At 39.7% G+C, this 22621-nt stretch overlaps 1 protein-coding gene across 1 annotated transcript in view; it reads left to right on the top strand.

The window, feature by feature from the left end:
* Fbn2 (fibrillin 2) overlaps window positions 1-22621 on the top strand; it is a 214223-nt gene that overhangs the window by 57750 nt on the left and 133852 nt on the right. The window contains exon 7 of the mRNA XM_076555290.1: window positions 8416-8541. Within this exon, the coding sequence (XP_076411405.1) occupies window positions 8416-8541 (126 nt within the window). The remainder of the gene's footprint in view (window positions 1-8415; window positions 8542-22621) is intronic.

Here is a 22621-nt window from a genome sequence, read left to right as displayed (position 1 = left end):
AAATATTTCAAAACGTCATATTTCAAGGAAAGAAATCGTTCATGTTAAAACGTCATTCAGCCAAGGCACACCAAATTATTAAACCTCGTCACCAGTGTGGGCATGTCTTTTTTCCCTCGATGTTCTGTCAGAGGCCTCATATTTCAGAGCACGACTGTGTAAGAGATGTGTCCTCCATGTTCAGATTCTGTAGTTAGGAGTAAGCAGTGTCTCGAGGCTTACTCGCTTGGTTTTGCTTATGCAACAGAGGTTAAGTTTTGGACATCATTTGCCTCGAAACTCTAATGGATTAGCACAGTAACGGGAGCAAAATGCAACTTAACACATGGTTAAAATGTCTGGAAAAGCAAGAGGAGACGTTCTGCCTAGTCTCAAGATCACAGCGTGGTCAGGAAGTTCCTAGACATGTGGTAATCCTCAGTTTAGAAGGTGTTTAAGCTACATCTTCCTATGATTTCATTTTCTCTTGTTCCTAGATTGTTTCCGGAATACTTATGCCAAATTAGCTTGGGAGAGGTGGGACATTAAAAATGACACACTGATATACATGTCACACTTGTTTATTTTTTGTAATTTTGGCCAGTCACTTTATAGGATGGTTGGAATTTTATAAAGTTAAAAACAAATGTCAGCTGCATAGAAGACATTAAAAATCGCTTAATGCTGACTCCAAAACACTGATCATCCTAACCAAGGCAGGCCATCTCTGAAAGTTGGTTACCCTGCAGCTGTTACAGTTTTAATTGGTCCATGACTTCAGAAAGAATGCAGCATCGTGGTTGTACCAAACACAATAACTGTGGGAAATGAGAAGCAACAGAAAATTAAGATGATACTTTAGGAAACTTAATCTGTGAGGAAAAACAGCAAGATTTTTGTTTTGTTTTATTTTTTAAGTTTTAGCTGTGTCTTTGTTAATATTCTATACTGAGATAAGCAGGGTCAGGTGTATGTTCTTGGGGTGCTTAGCAATCTCTGGCTTCTTTAATGCTGAAAGCAGAGTAAGTTCTTGTCCTCTATAAAAACTTAGTGGTGTGTTGTCCCTATCTTCATCCACACTTAGTGGTGTGCCATCTCCACTTTACATTGCACTGTGACCAAAGTTAGGTCCTGTCACCCTTTACATTTAAGCTATCATAAAACAAGTGAATTCAAAATTTTGATAGTTGAATTAAATCCTTCCAGGAATATTTATGAGATTTATATCCTATGCAAACAGCTATTTGCATGCATGTAGTATTTTCTTATAATTTTCATTTTATCTACATATACGGCACATATTCTAATTAGAAGTGGTGTTTTACTTAAGATTAATACTTGTAAATGAATGTATCTACTTTAAATCTGTAGTTATATTAATACATAAGTAATATAAAAATTAACATGTCATTGATGGTTAAATATTGGGCTTTTAAATATCTCTGCCTGTTCCAAAACTTGAAAGCATGGTAAGGAAATTTGTTTATTTGTTTATTAAATTTTAGTTCTTAGTTGAAAAGGAGATTTGACAATGATCCTGATTAGTAGAAATTAGTAAAGATAGTTATAACCAAAACACATTTATCTTAGTTGTCTATAGTGACCAAAATAATCATGTAATTTGCAAGTCTAATCTTAAATGAACATTCTGTCAACACAAAGTCACTACTTATACAATCTAAGACATTGCTTAAAATTCCATCACAGTAACCTCTAGTAAAGATAGCAAGCTAATCTCCCATTCCAGCTTAGCAGAAACACCAAGAGGGTGCTTACTATGAACAGCTCACAATTCTGAAATCAGATTCTGAAACAATGATTAAAGTTAGTGATGAGAAGCCACTGGACAGGGGGAGCTTTCTAAACATTTGTGTGTGGGGTGCACCATCATCCTTCAGTTTGTGTTTGTTTGAACCTACTAAGAACTAGATCCACAGTTACTAATGTCCCATTGAAAAGGAGAGTAACATCCTGACTCATTCATGGACCTTAGACCTTCACAGTAACAGAAGGTGGTAGAAGGGGAAACTTAAAAAAATAAGACAAGAAAACACAAACATAAGAAAAAGACAGGTGGAAAATGTGCCCCCAAAGAATTATATATAAATATATACAGGGTTCACACATCTTTCATCTCAATGATTAAAAATAATAAGGTCTTTCTTATAAAAAGAAAAAGGTCTTTAAAGGAGAATTATAAGCATTAAATAATGGCAACTGAGAAAATATGGAGTTGGTAATAGAAAGGTTTTAAACTGTTTACATTAGTTACTCTCCCTATTTCTGTGATTATTTGACAAGAAGCAACTTGAGGAAGGGGTTATGTTGGCTTGTGGTTGTAGGGGATACAGTCAGTCTATCATGGCGGGGAAGGTATAGTGACAGAGTGTTTGGTAGCTGGTCTCATTGCACTTGCAGTCAGGAAAAGGAGCTCACCAGTAACTCACTTAATCCAGTGAAGCTCCTTTTCCAGAAAGTTCCACAACCCTCCTGAATAGCACCTCCAGCTGAGGACCAAGTGTTCAAACATATGAGCCTATGGGGACATTTCACACTTACCCACAATACTTAGCCTGTTGAAAGTCAAATAATACATATACATACACACATCCATATAACTAAAAGAGTCAGCGGTGTACCAACCACACAAGGCCTAATGTCAGAGTATAATAAGAAACACTGGTAGAAAAACTGGCACACAGTAGAAGCTATTCAAAAACAATTGATGAGAGAAGCTGAAAAACTCCACAAAAATGACAAAGAGAAAGTTTATGAGATAGACAAAGGCTTCTACTGATTGACAAGCACAAAACTTAACCGAGAAGATAATAAGCATCCCCTGGGTCAACTTTGGGTGTCATTCCACTTTTTGTTTTGTTTTGTTTTGTTACGAGGTCTTTCATTGTCCCTGAGCTCAGCAAGTAAGGTGTACTAGTGCTGACCAAGGAGTGTGAGGGACCTGCCTGTCTCTGCCTCCCCAGCCCTGGATTACAAGTGCACAGCACCACACCTGCCTTGTTATGTGGTTTGAGGAGATCAAATTCAGGTCCTCAGGTTGTATATAAGCACCTGACTAACTGGGCAATCTCCCCAGTAAGAATTCGACCAGCTGAATCATCCCCCCAGTAAGAATTTGATAGACTTAGCCATCTCCCCCCATAAGCACTTGGCCAACTGTGAGCCCCACCCACCCCATAAACACTTGACCAATTGAGCCATCTCCCCCATAAGCTCTTGACCAACTGAGTCATCTCTCCAGGAAGCACTGGACCAACTGTGTCATTTCCCCATCTCCTTTGATCGTTAAAATAAGGAAATCCCCCCCCATTGTCTTGCATGTCTTTAGAATGACTCATAGAGCATGACACTGTGAGGGCCAAGTTTGTGCCCATCGACCTTTTTCATGATAATCTGCTCTCATCTGAACTTGGATGAGATTTCCTTCATTGCTCTGTAGAGAATCAAGTACAGGGACTGAGGGAGGAAGACATGAAATGAGCTCCACAGCCCTAGCAGAAGTTCAGGTGATGTGTGATGGAGGCTAAGGCCGTGGAGGCAGAATGAAGATGTGGGAAGTGTGTGGGAACTACGGACTTGCTGCCAGTGGATTGATGTGAGCAACATAATGAGGAAATGCCAAGTTCTCCGCTGGCTTTCTCACTTTAGTGTCTAGAAATGGTGGCATCTGCTGGATGAAGCACACTGAGACAGAAACGTTCTCTGCTCTTTTTCTGTTCTAAGATTGGATATCAGCAGGTAGTATACTGCCGTTATCAGCTTGTTATTATGACCATGTAGTGTTTGAATTCTCATGTCACTCATGAATGGAGAGTGTGGCTGAACCAAACCATGGCGAGTAGTTGCCGAGAAATCTCATGTATCTAAGACTTCAGAGAGACATAAGCCAATTATTTAATTGTTGTGGTTAAGGCCTGACACTTGCCTTTATGGAAATAAAAGTTATTGGCATGAATATATACAGAACATAAAAATAAGAATTTCATTTAAAAAATGATCTAGGAGGGCGGGAAAGCCTCACTGTGTAAAAGTGCTTTCCTGAGTTAGGTTCCTGGAACCCACATTGGAAGGAGAGAAATGACTCCTGAAAGTTGTCTTCTGACTCCCACAACTCTACCGTGGCATACATGCCTGCACACACACACACACACACACACACACACACACACACAGAGAGAGAGAGAGAGAGAGAGAGAGAGAGAGAGAGAGAGAGAGAGAGAGGTGATGTTGATAGAATTAGTAATAGTAGCAGCAACATTAGAGCTGGAGAGATGGTCCAGCAAGTTACAATACTGTCTGCTCTTGCAGAGAACTCAGATTCAGTTCCCAGCACCCATCAGTAACTCCAGTTCCAGGGGAGGCAATTCCTCTGCTGGCCTCTACAGACATGGGATGAACATGTCCATAAATGCAGACAAAACACATAAAACATTTAATTGAATCTATTTTAGTGATAGAAAAATTAAACAAATAAAAAAATTATCAAATATAATTGTTTTTTTCTCCTTGGCCCCAAACCTATAAACAAGCTGTGTTACAAGTCTATACTACATTTTTCCATATTTGGGCGTGAACTAAAAGTGTGCCACTGAATGCTAGTTTTTATAATGAATTTGTCCATTTAGGACAAGAGTCTTTGGAGAAATTGGAGAGTGAAGTTTCATAAACTGCAATTAACATATATTTTTATCAACATATCTTATTTGTAACTTCAATAGAAGACATTGAAGTGGTAAGGTAAGGCTTGCGTCTCAAAAGATTTAACTTAATTCTGTACAGTCTTTGCATGGGATTTGCAATAATCCAGCATTTGAAGAAATGAGTGGAATGAGCCTGAACTGACAGAATGAACAGAAACACATTGGCACTGTGTGGGTAGTGGAGAATTCATTGTTAGCTGTTGTGTGGCTGAGATTTTGAAGCTGTAATTGGGAATCTGGGCTTGCCTCTTATCTTTGCAGACAGTGCTAGTGTACGTTTCTAAATTAATTTTTTCAGTTTCACTTCCTTACAGTCCCCTCTTTCCTTTCAATGGCTCGCCTTGCCTGCCTATAAGACACATGTATAGTTATATGAGAGCTTTTTTTTTTATTATTATTTTGAAACAAGTTCTCGACCTTAATCTCTAACTTTTGCTCCTCCTCCTTTCAGCCTCCCAAGGGCTAAGATCTGGGGTATGAGCTCCCATGCCTGGTTCAATTGAGCGGTTTTTATAGAGAAATCAGTATTGGGGGAACAGAGTCATGAGATCTAGACCTAACTCTAAATGACTTAGGAAAATTAAGAATTTTGTTGAAGGTTACTAATGGTAAATCTTTGTTTAAAATATTCTTTATGTTATTATTATAAATTTGTGTTATTCTTTGTGTTTTTATTGTAAATCCCTTTTAAAGCTTTTCACGATTTCAAAATAAGATGTCTTAATTTTCCCCAATGAAGGGCATATAATTAACAACACTAAAATGAGGAAGGAGAATAAATAAGGTTATAAACTTTTAATATAAAATCTCCCTACTGTACAGTGAAATCCATACCAGTAATTTTGCTTACTCACTATAAAAGTACTGGGTTTCATTGCAACAACTTTAAATGTGAGAGGATCGGTGTGTAATGAACACACCAAGATATGAAAATTGACAATTGCTGCAAACTACTTTAAAATAGACAGGTGTAAACTATCTGATGCTATGGGGCATTATTTTTAAAGGTATTATTTTATAGCAAGTATAAAAATGATAAGTGGTGGTTGCTTTTTCTGTAAAAATCTAAAACTAAAACTGTATAGCTGTAAAGTCTAGGAGGCTTCCTAAATGAAGGACTTCTTTTTCCTTCTAGGAAAATGCATTCTAAACAGCTACACAGTGAATACTGTCATGTCAGAGTTCTCTACTCTTTGAAAAATTGCTGAAGATCCCCTGTGTAGGCCGAGATTTTATGAACAGTGTTAAAGGATTCTAATCTGGCCTCACACTTCAGCTTCCTTTATGATACCCTTCCTCTGATTTATCTTCCAGGAAAAGAAGTCCCCAGAGGTGTTTTCTCCTGTTTTGTGTCACAGATTGGAGTGTAGGACCTTTTGGAATAGTGATGCCTCACTGCTTGAAGTTTTTCAGTATCTAACTTTATGTCCTTTATTTTACTTCCCAGTTGACTTTCGTTTGAACTGGGGAGTCTTTAAAATGCCCTGAGATTTAATTTTAATACAAACTTTCTTCGGACTGTTTTCACTAATTTTATAGACAGACATTAAAAGCATGCTCTCTTTTGTAAGCTCAAAGTCTCTAATTCCTAAACACAAAGGGTACCCTGTTTGTGGGTTTACTAAAAGTAACAAGAAACTCTAACATGCTTTTATACAAAAGAGACACAGGACACATGAAGTATAGCCTTACCCTTTCTGTTCAGATCTCACAATTAAGCACTCGCTGACATTAAACTCATTATATAGACCAGATTGGCTTCGAACTCACAGAGTGCCACTTGCCTCTTCTTCCTGAGTTCTGAGATTAAAGGCATGCACCACCACACCCAGTGTCTTATTTTTGTTAAATACACAGACAATGACTTTATATGGATATGTGAATAAAAGTCTCCTTTAAGGAAAGGACTGCACATTTATGAATTGTTGTTTCTCTGGTGTTCTGTGCTTCTGTATTTTAAATGTATGTGACAAGGGCACACGGTATTTTTTAACCTTATAATGAAATATGTGTCATTTATCAGTTTGACTAGACTTTCAGTTTGAACTGATTGTAGCAACTTTTTACAGCTTTTTATGTTTTTATTTTATGTATAAAGTTTAACATATAAATCTACTCAGTTATATCATTGCTTCTTGTAAAGAAGTTAAGTCAAATTTACACAGATATAAAAATGAAAATTTTCGCCTTTAATCCCAGCACTCGGGAGGCAGAGCCAGGCGGATCTCTGTGAGTTCGAGGCCAGCCTGGCCTACCAAGTGAGTTCCAGGAAAGGCGCAAAGCTACACAGAGAAACCCTGTCTCGAAAAACCAAAAAAAAAAAAAAAAAAAAATGAAAATTTTAATGGATGTGGTAGAGCATGAGGTCAGCCTTGGCTCCATATAATGTGTCCAAGCCAGCCTGGTTTATATAGCAAGATCCTGTCTCAAGGAAATAAACAGGCAAGGGAGGACATGACTTTCAAACACTCTCAACAAAGGATCACTGAAAATCTCTACCTATCTTGTTAACCATAGTTTTTGTTTTTCACATATGACTAGTCAGATTAAAGAAGTTATATTGCTTTAGTGAGGCTGTTAGAATCATGAATTAGAGGTGAATTCTGTTACTTGTTTTTCTAAATCTGTAGGTTGGTGATGGCTTTTCTTCTTTTATTTGTTAATATGATGAACTATATTGATTAATATTTCATTCTACTTTTTAAAAAAAACCTCTAAATTCCTGGGATAAACCTCTTCTGTTCCTGTTACACTAATTTTAATGTATTACTAAGCTCGACTTATTAAAATTTTGTGTGCCTGTCCTGGAGGGAGATTTTCAGTTTTGTTCTTTTTATTTGTGTTTCTTTTGGTAATGTCTAGGTCTGGCTTGGATGCCAGACAGATGTTTTTTAAAGTCCCATCAACAGGACAGTGTCACACCGTTGTGCTGTAAGAATTTGAATGAAATTTCTGTCATTTTTTTCTCTTAAATCGTTAATAGGCTTCAGTGGTGCATCCCCTGAGGCCTGGGGTGTTCTTTGTGTAAATATATTAAACTGTGAATGAAATTACTTTAACAGAAATACTTTATACTCAATATGTTTGTTCTTGAGTAAGCCTTGGCATTTGTCCCTTTCGACAGACTTGTGTATTTCACCTTAACTATTGAATTTCTACCATTCATTTTTTGGATCTTTTCCATCTTTATAGACTCTGTGGTGATATGCTCATTATCAGTGCTTATATTAGTAAGTCATTTTTTTCTTATGTCTGTGATTAGTACTGACAAGATACATCAATTTTACTTATATTCCCAGACACCCAAATTTCATAGTAATTATCTATCTGTATAGCTTTTTGTTTTTGTATTTTGTCATAGTCTCTTGAATTTACTCACTTCGCATTTAATTAATGCTTTTAGAATGTATGAATACAGAAACTTAGATCATTGGTCAGAGAACTTACTCTTTTTGTGATATAAACATTTTGCTGCTCTGCATTCTGTGGCACACCAAATCTGTAGATTCTCCTCACCCCAGAACAGCACAGTGGCTCTCCAGAAGACTCATGTGGCATACCTGGTACTGTCTATGTAAGTTAAGTAACAGGCATGCGGAGGGGCTGCCTCCCTCACCCTGACATCTTGAGAGCAACATTTTCCCCGGACATAAAAGAAAAATACTGATAGAGCCTGCAAATCAGTTTGGTGTATGCTCAAAATGTTTTCTCCTTGCAGATGTTGACGAATGCCAGGCTATCCCAGGATTGTGCCAAGGGGGGAACTGTATCAACACAGTGGGCTCTTTCGAGTGCAGATGCCCTGCTGGTCACAAGCAGAGTGAGACAACTCAGAAATGCGAAGGTGAGAGTGAACAGGTCAAGCCTGGCTGCTGACATTGAATCCAAGAAAAAAAAAACTGCATTAGGAATTGCTAAAACTAATGACAAAAAGCATGATTCTTTGTCTTACTATGGAAGTGCAGGTGTAGCCTATAGCATTTGGTTGGGGAGCATATATTCTAGCCTTAAGGATTTGACCTGCAAAAGGAAAGTGAACATTTTGCATTTGGTTGATCTCAATAGCTATGAAGTCGTAAAAGTGAGAGTCATTTAGCCTCATATAATTTCTTTCATAAGGTAGGTTTTCATTTCATCTGTGAATTTGTTTCTAGTAAATTTCCTGTTCTAATTTAGCTGTGATAAAGTCTGTGTCATGATTACAAAACTTAAGAAATGTCTAAATGCATGTAGCTTCAAGGATCATGTATATTTTTAGAATGCTTTCAGCAGTACTGAAACTTTTCAGCCATTGCCCTACTTTAATCAATTTATTCCATCACAGGTAATTTTTTTTTGTGTGTGTGTGTGTGTGTGCACATGTGCATAATCTATGTGTATGTATGTACATGCTCCTGTGTATGAGGACAGGTGTGCCCATGCTTTGGTGTGTATATTCGATGGTATGTGTATGAGGGCTAGAAGACAGCTTCAGGTGACTGTCCTCATCGTCCGTCTGGTTTGAGGCAGGTCTCTTGGATTCTCCTAGCTCTGCCTCTGTCTCACTATGAGAGCACTGGGGTTACAGAAATGCTAACCCGTGAGCCTCTAGATGAAGTCTGAAGATCTGAACTCAGATCCTCAGGCTTATACAGCCAACCTGTTATCCACTGAGCCACCATCTAGCCCAAAGGTAGTTTCTAAAGACAGTAACATATCATTACTCTAGTTAGCTGTAAAAAAGGAGCCTCGTTTACTCTAGTTAAGATTTCCCCTTTTTGCCTTTTATAAAAGGCAGCAGTTTGTTTATCTTATGTTGACCAGTTATAGAGGAGGAGCATGCCCATCTATATAGACAAGAAAATGGGAAAGGGAAAAATGAAGTGCTTAACTGTACACTGTAAGTGGGAATCTGAGCAGTGCTGGGAAGTAGGAGCTAGCGTGTGGGCATCAAGACTACTACTGCTTCACTCCTGACAACCACACTCCTGTGCATTGCTGGCTAGCACCGGTCCCTCTTTCCCATGTCCTTCTACTTATTTAGAGTCAGTCTGCACTCATCTTTACGGTCTCACACAGTTAACACTGTTGCCAGCTAATTTCTTTCGTATTCCTCCCAACAGGAAGGTGGGAAGAAGGTAGTTGATTATTTTAAGGGCCAAATGAATTTTCTCTGACACTGTTCTTAATAATATTCAAGTACTTCAATACAATATTGATCATCAGTGTCCTTGAAATAGAAAGGTTAAAAAAATATACTTGCAAAATGAGGGAAATTATCTGAATCAGCACCAGAAAAGAACCAAACATTGAATGTTCTACAAAAAGGGTGCTGTTATTTCCATTTTCCCTGCCTCGGTTTTTGGGGGAGTTTATCCTATTGCTCGTGTTTTTTTCCCTTCACTCCCCTCTATTTTTAATTTCTGGAATAAACTCCAAACTCTATCCAAGAGTGAGGGGAGAAAAGCCAGTCTTTGATTATAAGTAAGAAGGCTCAGCCCACTGGCTGATTCTAGTGGTTGTGACATTTCCGTTACACTTCAAACAATGACTTTCTTTTTAGTTGAAAATGGGAGAAATCTTTTCTCCATCACATTTCCTCAAAAGAGCATGTGGAGCCAAGACAGAGCTCCGGGGAGGACAGGGCTGCCCTTTATTCCCGCTTGCCTGGTTCTTTGGGAATGGGAGTTATTGATATAACATAGGCACCACCCGGGGCCCCGAATTCAGTCATGTCTTGGCTTACATCCTGTCCAGGCAGCCAACTCCATTTAAACATTGCCCAGAAAGAATTATATGATTTAGTATTTGTGATTTGTGGGAATGGAGGAATTGGAACAAGGGCTGATTAGGAATTGAACCCATAGGTTTTTGTGAAAACTTTACTTGTTTATAAGGCATATTTATTTAGATATGTCTTAAAAGTGGCTATTATCAATTTGCTTTGGGTAATACTGTTCCTGTATATAAAAGAGCAAGTAGTACTTACAGAAAATTATTTAATTCAATTGGTATCAAAGCGTACCTTGAAATACCAGAGCTGTGGCTGTACACAATATCGGATTTTGAATTATACTCACATATGGTTTAATATTGTGTTGTCCTAAGTTCAAACTGATGGGTGTTCTAAATAAAAACACATCCACAGCAGCTGCTTTTTATTATCAAAACCAAGGTATTTACATTTCAGTGTTAAATATGTAAAATGGAGTACTGGCAGATTTATTTTTAAATTATGCCCTTCCTGTTTTTACTATATGAAATTCCATGCTTTTGTTCATGTAAAAGAAACCTCTTAATATTTAAGTTCCTCTGTCTGCTCAAAACTAAGAGGACACAGTATTGTTGAGTCTGAGCCACTGGGGTGATGGGATTCTTAGTAGGAAGCCACAACACTGGGCAATGAATTTTGGGAATTGTGATGTCATTGCACTTTGCATGTGTTTGTTGACTCTGTCTTTCAAATGCTTGAATAAGATTCCTGAGGACAGGAATCATTCTTCACAACTGTGTTCCAGACCCGAGACCTATTCCTGATATACTTGGCAGTCTCCTTACCAATAAATGTTGATGAGCAGGAACCGAAGTCTGTAGAATGGTGATCTGTTTGACCTGAGTTCGTATCCACAAAGGAGGTGAAGTATGAGACTAGGATCAAACCGTGTTTGCAAAGAGGAAATTCACCACGCAGAAGTTTGTAGCTTGAGTTTTCACTCAGGGTCCCGCCAAGCCCCGGCAGTCCGACAGCCCAACTTACAAAATAAACACACAGATGCTTATGCTATTTACAAACTGTATGGCCGTGGCAGGCTTCTTGCTAACTGTTCTTATATCTTAAATTAACCCATTTTTATAAATCTATACCTTGCCACGTGGCTCGTGGCTTACCGGCATCTTTACATGTGGCTTGTCATGGCGGCGGTTGGCAGTGTCTCCTTCACTCAGCCTTCTACTTCCCAGAATTCTCCTCTCTTCTTGTCCCACCTATACTTCCTGCCTGGCCACTGGCCAATCAGTGTTTTATTTATACAGACCGATATCCACAGCAGAAGTTTTTCTTCATTATACCATCTTCCGGTTCCCTTTAAAAATATTTATTTATTTATTTATTATTTATTCCTTCATTGTTTGATTGCTCGATTGATTTGGAGACAGGATCTCACCATACAGCCCTGGATGCCTAGAACTCACTGTATCGCTCAGCCAGCCTTAAGCTTGCTCCAGTTTCCCTGTCTCCCCTTCCAGAGTCTGGGATTATTGGAGAGTACAACCATACCTACCTCCATTTTTTTTTTCATGATTTCATTTTTGTTGTGTCTGCCACTGGGAGATCAAAATAAACGTTAAATGTGGCGTGTTGCTTTTATCTTCTGTGTTGTTGTCCCTTTGGGTTGACCCATCATCCTGAGGTTAGGGAACCTTTACTCTCTGTGAAGGAAAAATGGCTCCGATATCTGCTCACTGATCAGAACATCCTCCTGCGCTACTGTGAAAGCTCTGATCTGCTCATCATGGGAATTTGAGCGTGAATAGCTTATGTTCTGATCCAGGGTGAGGACAGACTGCATCTCTTCAGTGTTTGACACTGATCCTCGGTGCTGTCATGGAGTCTGTTGGGTTTTATAGAGGTGGTCTGGTATGTTTCTGCTTTGCGACTGATTTCCCCTCTCCTGCTCAGTGTAGACCACTGATGGAGCCCCAGATCTCAACCTAAATCTGGAAGAAGTATACAACCATACTTGTTTGTGTGTGTGTCGAAAGAAAGTCATTTCTCCCTTCTCTTTGCTTAGGGGCCCAATTCTGTAAACTTCTTGATGATAGCCCCTGTGGCCATGCTTACTTCTCCTGAGCCAGTTTGCTTCCAAAACCTAATTTCCTAATTCTGTCAGACAGCAGACAAATGATTCTTCAGTGGAGTAAATGATGCCTTCACATCCAAAGAGGAGGTTGGTTCAGCCACTTACCCGCTCATTATGGTGACGCACCACTGACACTGTCCAGCCTTCTTTCTGCAAACACGCGATGCTGGTTTGCTTTGTTCTGCGCATGCGTGGAGATGAGTGGGCGCCAGATGTCCAAGCCTGTCTCTCCCTCTTCCCCACGGCACCTTCTCTAACATCCCTGAGACATGTCATGGCGCATTGTGCAGGCAAGAAAGCTGCATCGCAGTCTTTCCTTCTAGTGGCTCTCAATGTGTCAGAGGCTTTTTTAAAAATATATCCCCAAGAGTCTTTGGCCTCGATGTATTTATACAGCATTTTGTCATTTGGAGTCTGAAGACAACAAATATATTTTATCTGTGCTTGGGAAATTCGCAGAACGTGTTGGCATGGTAGCCTTTGCTACTATTGCAGCTCTGCTTTGATAAACCTGGGGCGATCAATTCTCTGTGGTAGGATGAAAATCATTTGCTTTTACTCACATTTCCGAAAGTAAATTAATTTTAGAACAAAGAATAAATGCTCCAGCTGTGTCTTAGAGTGAAGCCTGTGCATGAAACAGATAGTGAGGGAACACAGTTGTTAGCAGTGGGAGCTGATGAAACCTTGGGGTCATCAATGGAAATGATGGTGAAAACCAACATCTCTTAAATCCTTCCGAAAGCTTAGAACTTTGAGGTTGAAACAGATAGAGTCCCTCTGTTGAATACAGAAGTTGAGGCTGCCATATCCAGACCAATTTCCTGGCCCCATAATAAAAAAGAAATACTTCCCTCTGCCGCTTATTCCACCATGTTTTAAGTTAGTTATTTTTTTTTTCATGCCTGAGTCTGCCAGCAGACTACATGTAGTAATAATAACAGCTCACGTTCCCTGTGCACTTTCTATAACCTCTGGCAATACTGGGACAATGAGATAACCCAGTGTGCACTGGCCGCTGTCCTGAAGTATCACAACAGAGCAGGAGGGTGGCCTACCAACACTGATCTACTTCACAGCTGAAAACACTGAGGCACAGAGGTCATGTGACTCAATGTGACATTACTGAGATCCAGCTTGTTCTTGTCAGGGTTGTCAGGCAGGTGGGTGCCGGAGAGGCATAGCACAGCACAGGACTCTGTTGAGCGGTAGCCGAGCAGTTCAGCCTTTTCTGAGTTTGTGACAGGACTCTGGAATATCTAACTAGGTCAGAATTAGATGCAGTTTTGTGGTCCAAGTCACTGGCTATGGAGTCAGGAAGCTTCGTGAATGGATAAGATACCATCTCAGCCTTGATCTAATGAACACAGAAAACATGAGACTGAATCCTTCAGTCTTCATTTTGGCCTTCACATTCCTAAGAAGCATTCCCATGCCACTGATGGTGACAAATGTATGTGACCTGAAGCTCTGTTACTCCAGATGCGGTACTCAGACTGGGCATTTGAAGCATCGCGACACAGCCAGTGTACAGGTGTTTTTCAGGAGAGTTGCTCGCAGGCCTACTTCTTTAGGAAGCTTGCTTCCCACTGAAATGTGTTCTGCTGCCTCTCTGGATGATGTACTTCTATACTCAGCCAGTCGGTTTTCCGATATATTCTATATTCATTAAACTGTGATTTATTCTGTACAACTGCACTGAACTAATCCACTTACCCAGACTCCAGAACTTCAGTAGGTCTAGGAAAGCCAGGAGTCCAGGCTAAGGGAGTAGAACTGAAATAATTCCCTTGTTCCTGGAAGGGGTCGAGAGCAGCACTCTGGAGAAATAGTTGTGAAAAAAGAGTGCATTCAACTGTTCCTATGGAAAGATAAGATGAAAGCTTCAAAGTAGGGAATGAACGGGTCAGGTGACAGTGCCTTTAATGCCAGCACTAGGAAGGCAGATCACCCCTTGGACACTAAAATATGATTTAAAAATATAAAACATTTACTATAATATTTGTATCATTGGCCTTCTGGGCTGAGAAACAGAGTCCTGGACCTTTTTTTTTTTTTTTTTTAAACCAGGAAATTTCTCTGAAGGATTCTCCTCAAAGTCTGAGAACCCTTAAACCTTTAATCAGAAGGTTTTTTTACACATCTTTGGTTTCTCTGTCCCCCATCTAAGGTGACATATATTCTGATGTAAGAATTGAGAAGGGAGAGGAAGGAAGGGGGTTACAGGAGAGATCTGGTGGATGGCGGAGTCACACGTCACTCATGCACACTGACCAACAGGTGACTGTTTCCCGGTTATTTTCTCCTTGATTGCCAACAGCAAAGAGACATTCAACGAAGACAGTCCAGTAACACAAAACAGATGTACATCATGTACTCAGTAGGGGAGGTGATCTAGTATACACTGAATGATTTTGAGATAATTGCATATCAAATTTGAAAAGCACTAGGTTGGGATGCCACATGTTGTGTAGTCCTAGGTCCAAGAAGGCATTCTCCAGCATTCTGTCAACCCTGAACCTGTAGAGGAATGGGTTGGTAAATTCTAGTCTATAAAAGAAAATAAATTACATGCTAATAAAAGAGAAAAACACCACAAACATGAATAAAAGACATACAAAAAACTGAAAAGAGTAGCTTTTCTTAGCATGGATATAGACAGATTTTTCAAAATATGTAAAGAAATTCTCTGAATCAATAAGAATATTTTTAATAAAAAGATCAAAGATCTGACTTCACTGTTGATATGGGCAATTGTTATTTGACTGCTATTTTTAAACATATTTTTCAATAGAATAAAATATGTAAATCAGTACTGAGATAACTTTTTTTAACCTATAATCCATGACAAAATAAAATTCCAATGAAAACTGTTTCACTAAAGGTGTTAGGTTGTAGACAAGATCATAAATTCCTGACAAAATATATCAGGAGTATTTTTGACTACCAGAATACAAATGTATTTACCATTTAATCGATTGATTTTAATCCTAAAATATTATCCAAACTATATTCATCATTAAACAACGATGGACATAAGATTATGTCTTCCTGTCTGTAATGACAAAATACAGTAAAGAATATATTCAGAGGTAGACTGATAGGTATAAAGCACAAAGTAGGAAATGATGACCTTTTAAAAAATTGTGGTTGCCTTACATGTTTATGTAAATGTTTTTTAAAGATATGTTTCCCTTGACAAAAGCAAGTTGTAAAACATGTACATATAAATGATAAAATGTTTCTGGTGAGGGCTAGACCAAACTGAGGCTTTCCCTGAGGCCCTGATTATAGAGAAGGAACATAAATCCTCGTCTAAAACCAGGAATATGCTTGGCAGAGGCAGGAATGGCCTGAGCCCAGGGCCTTGGGGAAGCTGTGGCTTTGGATCCTGAGACCCCTACTCTTCCCACCCTGTAGGGGCTGTGGTTATTAGTCCCAAAGCTGCTGTGGTCTTGGTCTCTGATGCCCTTGAGATCTGTGATCTTCTTGTGCAACACTATTTGGTTAGATACCTAATGAGCTGACTTCCTCCCATTGTATGATGGCTTTTTACTGACTCTGTCCTATCTTTCTCGCAAAAATAGTATATAGGATGCTGTTCTTAATAAACGCACTGGGCATAAGACGTAGGCTGTACAAGACTCCTATACCCCAGCTTTTCTATCTTCTCACCTTCCTGCCATCACCCTAAAGAAAGACCTGCTGGTCCAGATCAGTTTTATGTATGTATTTGTTTGTTTCTGCTTAGAATATCAGTGGAAGGACCCGAGGCAATTCTCATTCAGTATCCTAAAACGTAGAAATTGCTTGGCTTGAAAAAAGAATGGGATCTTTTCATTTAGTGCCCTAGCCGATGGTTGGGTTTTGTTTTGTTTTGACGTTCTTTGAACCATCTAAGTATATTAATAAACTATTTAAAAGTAGGAATAATTATTTGTACTCAGACAAATTGATAGTAAAATTTCTATGACCTAAAAATTCTGCTTTTTATGATACATTTATATTGGACTGAAGTTTAGAAAAAAAAATCATTTGGAAAATGGGGGATTATATCAAAACCGGAAATTGGAAGCACCTGTTCTCCCATAAACCATCTAGGAATGGCAAGGAGCAGTGGGGTTATCAGGCTGACCTTTCGATGCCCTTCCTGTTATGAATTATTGTGCAAAGGGGACTCCCGGGGGTATCCCGCGTGTGCAGACAAACATGCCGGGCAGATGGGGAGCGGGGCGGGGCGGGGGCGGGGAGGCAGCGCGTGGAAAGTCCTTCATACCCAAGCGCTGCATCTGCACAGAAAGAGTTTATGAGGAAGATAGACAGAAAGGAGAGAGGAAGAGAGAGAGGGGGTCCAAGGGGGCACACCCCATGGGAGGAAAAGTGGAAAAAGAAAGAGCAGGGGGAGGGGCTTTTTTTAGAATGGGGCTTGCTTCCCCCCTCCTTTGGTTTATGAGACAGGGTTACTCTGTGTAGTTTTGGTGCCTGTCCTGGAACTCGCTCTGTAGACCAGGCTGGCCTCGAACTCGCAGAGATCCACCTACCTCAGCTGGGTAGGGGTGCGGTGGGGGTGATAGGGACTCCAGAGGGACAGCAGAGCCGCAGGCTAAAGGGTGGGGGAGACTGTGTGACTGCTCAGAGTGCTGACCAAAGTCCTATTACAAACCTTCCCAGTTTTCCCACAGACGACTTCCATGGCTGTCGGGTAACTTGGCTGCCACCTTGGCAATGGAGTCGCCACCCTTTAGTGAGCCAGCAGCAGGAGTGTATGGGGAGCTCATGGAAGCTCACGAACTTCTTAATTTCAAACTAAGTAAAATGGTTTATGGAAAGAAGCTACAGACATAATTCTCAGTGGAAGTATAGAGAAGTTCTTTCATTTTTTTAATTACATTTGTATATTTACTTATTAAGTGTGTGTACACCATGGCACATGGAGGAGTCAAAGAACAGTTAACAAATATTGGTTCTTTCCTTGCACAGCATGGGTGGGTCCTGGAGTTCAAACTCAGATTGTCAGGCTTGGCAGCAAGTACCTTTACACACGGAGTCATCTCGCAAGCCCCCATGAGTTCTTGATTTGAGACTCAATGGGTGACATCATGGTTATGACCATAAATCTGCTGAAATAAGTGTATATACAAAAAAAAATGAAACTATTCAGCAAAAAAAGTTAACCTTTAGGGTATAAGAACAGACTTTGTTCTGGGTTGTGAATCAAACGTGTAGATCAAACATGTAGATCTGAGCTGATGAGATAAGTCAGTGGGTAACATGTCTGAATTCAGATTCCTAGCACCAAATAAGATACTTGGGGGTGGCAGCCAGTGTCTGTAACCCCAGTGCTGGGATGTTGAGACAGGAGGTTCCCGGAGCATTCTGGCCAGTCACTTGAGTCAGTCAGCTCAGTAAAAGCCCTGTCACAGAAGGAAGGAAGGGAAGGAGGGAGGGAGGGAGGGAGGGAGAGAGGAAGGAAGGAAGAAAGGAAGGAAGGAAGGAAGGAAGGAAGGAAGGAAGGAAGGAAGGAAGGAAGGAAGGAAGGAAGGAAGGAAGGAAAAGAGAAAAGGTGGACGATGTTGACAGTGACTGGGATAGAGAATAGGGGAAAATACTTGATGTTGACCTCTGTCCTGTACATACATACACACCTGCAAGCATGCATACATGTATACACACACACACACACACACACACACACACACACACACACACAGAGGCAGATCACATTTTTAACTACTATCATAATTTTATTTTAATAATTTTATTCCCAAGTAAGAGGAAGAAAGAAATGATCACTTAAGTGTGAAGAATTATTCAGACGGCACACGGGGAGGGAAGAGAACAGAGCTCCTTTAGCACAAAGTCAAGTGTCCACACATTAAGACAATAGGAGCTGTGCCCACACCAGCACATTGAAGTCGCAGCCTTGGTAGAGTCATCATGCTTGACTTTCCTGCCCACGATTTCAATGTGTGTCATAAAATAACAGTATTTTTATTGAGAGTTTTGATATATCATTTCAACGGGTACATTCGGCAACAGTGCCTAGTAAGTAAGCTTTTACAAGCTAGCAAAAATTTTCAAAGACATCATAACTGACCTATTGGAGCATCCGTTTGCACAGTCTGAAAAAACCTCTGAGAGCAATGATGTGGTGAGGGAAGGTAGAAAAGGAGGGATTTCAGGTGACCAGTTAATTCCTGCCTGGTCTTGGCTGGTTCGACTCCCCACACCCAGGTCAGTTTCACACAAATCACAGCACTGCAGATTTGAGACTGCTATAACTAAATGTATGAAGAGTGAGACAGTGATTGTGAAATTATGCTTTGCTAGATCAACTGCTACAACCCCGTGGTGTTTCACCAGCGATAGTGTGTGCTCACCTCCTTTTATAAACGATGGAAAAAAATGGTAAGGTAATGCTCAGGGTTCTTGTAGTTGAGTGTCTTCAAATACATGGAGTGACAGATGTCACAGGCAAATGGCACTTACTCTCCCCTTAAATAGTTATAATGGATAGACAGGAGAGGTTTTCCTGGTGGTGTTGGTGAGAAGGTAGCGAGCTCAGAAGGTACGGTTCATAACAGTAGCAAAGTTGCAGTTATGAAGTAACAATGAAGTAATTTTATGGTCGGGGGTCACCACATCATGAGGAACTGTATTAAAGTTTTGCAGCATAAGGAGGGTTGAGAACCACCGTTGCAGACCACAAGGATAGAGACTGGAACCAAGGAGATACAAATCCTTGCTCCTGTGAACGCTGTGTTGTAGCATGAATCTTAACAGGGCTTATTAATAAAATCAAACCCGAGGCCAGTTATTGCAGTGAATGCTGGAAGTTCAGAGAAGCAGAACAAGCCACAGCTAACTCACCTCACCAGTTCCTCAGCTGATCCTGTTTCCTCACACTGGAAGCCTCTGAGTCCTTATCCATATGAATCTCAGCTGAACTGTGCTGCTCAAAGCCTAAATGCTTAACCAGCCAAAAGCTTCTAGTTTCTGGTCCTCGTGCCTTATATACGTTTCTGCTTTCTACCATCACTCCCTGGGATTAAAGGCTTGCTTTCTGAGATTAAAGGTGTGAGTCACCATGCTTGGCTATTTCCAATGTGGCCTTGAACTCACAGAGATCCAGATGGATTTCTGCCTCTGGAATGCTAGGATTAAAGGTGTGAGTGCCACCATTTTCTAGCCTCTGTATCTAGTGGCTGTTCTATTCTCTGACCCCAGATAAGTTTATTAGGGTGCACAATATTTTGGGGGACCCAGTACCACTACACTGTGTTAGAGTCAAAGGGGAGATGAGAGGCAAGGAAACTTATGGAACTAAACCCAAATCAAACTAAAATCAAATCCTCAGAAAAACAAAGCAGAGTGTTTATCAAGTAGTGATGCCATAACGTTTTATATTAGTAATTATAAAAGTCACTAAGATGCAGCTCCTTGAGCCAAGATCTGAGAGTGTGAAGGAATAAATTGTGGCTGACAAACATACCCTGTTATGTGCCATCCTGGGTAGGGGCCATTGTCAAGCAGAGACTGGGGCACACCTGAGGTTTTTCAGAGGACACTGAGAGATGCGAATTTTGGGGAGAGTGATAGGAGGAACAGGGAACCTTCACGGTGAAGGTGATTCAGACTCACTGAAGTCTGTGCAGTGTTTAAGTTCTGTGAAAATGAAGTCCAGATGCACTTCTTATGGGTAAGCCACCAAGGATCGTTTCCTGCCGCAGAAGGTGGTCATCCAAGAATGCAGGATGGGTGTGTCTACATCAGGATAGTTAGAGTGAGAGGCTGTTGAAGATCCTCTGTGCAACTAGTGGGCCACAGAGTCAGCCATTTTGATTTTTGTCCTTTTCCACAGAAAATGCTAGAAAATGACTCCAGCAATTTTTGTGATTCTACCACTTCTCTGTGAAGGTCAAAGTATGCACTGTACTATAGACTGACCCTGAAGAGTGGCCCTTCCATACTAGTATATTCAGTTACACAATCCACTCCCATATGTGTACAGATAGTGTTTATATCATACAGGAAATGAACAGCTGCTTTTTTGAAGTGCTGGAGATTGAAAACAGGGCCTTGCTCATTTGGGGCAAGTTCTCTTGTTCCAGCCTGCATCTCCAGCCATGCACCACTGCGTTAAAAAGTAAACCAGACTTTAAACAACATAACCTGTTAGGAGAATTTTCAAAATAAAGCATAACTAAGAAAATACAGTTCTACCAATTTGAAGGTCAGCTTTCTTTGTAGGCATCCTATGTACTATGTATATTAGTGAGTGAGTATAGAGATTTCATTAAATTCATTTTCTTTCTAGACTGTATGAAAAGCACAGAGGGAGCTTAACACTCATGATGTCATACTGCTAACAGTGGAATGCAGAACTAAGTCCAGTTTTACTTGAGACCATTTATATAGAAGATAAAAATAAATTACTCTTAAGTGTATCATTAGAACACTGAGAAATGATCAACTTCTTTAGTTTTCTGACAGTATATTGCCAAAATGGTTTTTAAAGTATCAAAGTTTTACGTACTGTTTACTAATGAGAACAGGAGTGCAAAGGACTGAATTCCTGGAACTTTGCCAAGTCCAAATGGTTACAGTAAATTTAACTTTGGAATTTCCTGACTTTCACATTTGTGAAATTTTAGTTTTTAATCCAGCCTTAAAGGGAGGCATTCAATTCATCTTCTTTTCCTTGAAAATTTAAAGGAAATGGTGAAAGGTGGAGAGAGTTGGAGCAAAGAATTATTGAGAGTCTGCTGGGAATAGGGATCTGTGGCAGAGTGCTTACTAAGCAGGTGTCGGGCTCCGTTTGATCTCCAGAGCTGATAGTGGGAATAAAAATCAAAAAAGATGTTGGAAGAGAATTTAATAGGGCTCCACTCTGCGGTTAGAGGTGCTGTTCTACACATATATGATTTCACCATGTCGAGTCATCAGTATTTCAAAGTTATAAATTATAATTGGTTTGGTTTATCTTAGAAGTCCATGTTCTAAATGTAATGTTGTTTCCCATGTGTATTAAGTTTGGATTAACAAAGGGTAACAAAATATTTCACCCTGAGCAAAACATTGGTTCAGGAGGAGGAGGAGGCAGTTAACCACTATTGATAAGTGGCTGTACTCTCCAAAGAAATAATTTTGGAATATATACCAAAAACTAAAGTTCATGTTGCTTAACTATGTTTTTAGTGACTTTTATGTATTTTGAAGTGGAAATAGTTTCCTGGGTGTTCTCACAATGCCACAAAACATCATAATGGCATTGCCTCTTGCTGCCAGTTCTTTATGCCTGAATTACTCCAAACTGGTGTCCAGGAAAATGCAACACTGATTTCAGGCCAACAGGGAACCATTTATTACATTGCACAAATGCTATTATTCATAGTAAGTGGACACAAAACTCTTTGTAAAAAAGCTCCACTAGCATCCATTTATGTTAACATACAAAGATCATTTTAAAAGCACTTTCATAGGCTGACAGCAATAGAAAAGAGGGGTCAAGAAGTTAGAGAGAGAGAAATGATGATGATGATGATATAGCTAGATAGATAGATGATAGATAGATAGATAGATAGATAGATAGATAGATAGATAGATAATAGATAGATAGATAGATAGACAGATGATAGATAAGTAGAATAGATAGATAGATAGATAGATAGATAGATAGATAGATAGATGATGTTATAGTTAGATAGATAGATGATAGATAGATAGATAGATAGATAGATAGATAGATAGATAGATAGATAGATAGATAGATATTGCAGCATAGCCCTGAAACAACATAAGATATTGATGTCAAGCTGTAGACTATGGCACTTTCCACACAGTCCCTAGTGTTCTCTACATCCTAGGAGAATGCCCTTCCCTTTCATCTTCCAGCAACTGCTATCACTCTCCAACCTTTTTATATAGGATTTTGGAATTTGTGGTCATCCAGCTTCTTCTCTGTTTATATTACCAGGCTCACTTGTTCCCTCACATTTATTTCAGCCACATTTACTTACTTCACTCTTGCCTAGTCTTTTCCTCCAGCTCAGGTATTGTTGGCCTGCTTACCTATTTGTTCATCTC

Source organism: Peromyscus maniculatus, chromosome 19, assembly GCF_049852395.1.
Source record: "Peromyscus maniculatus bairdii isolate BWxNUB_F1_BW_parent chromosome 19, HU_Pman_BW_mat_3.1, whole genome shotgun sequence".
In the NCBI taxonomy this organism is placed as follows: Eukaryota; Metazoa; Chordata; class Mammalia; order Rodentia; family Cricetidae; genus Peromyscus; species Peromyscus maniculatus.
This window is presented reverse-complemented; position numbering and strand designations above follow the sequence as displayed.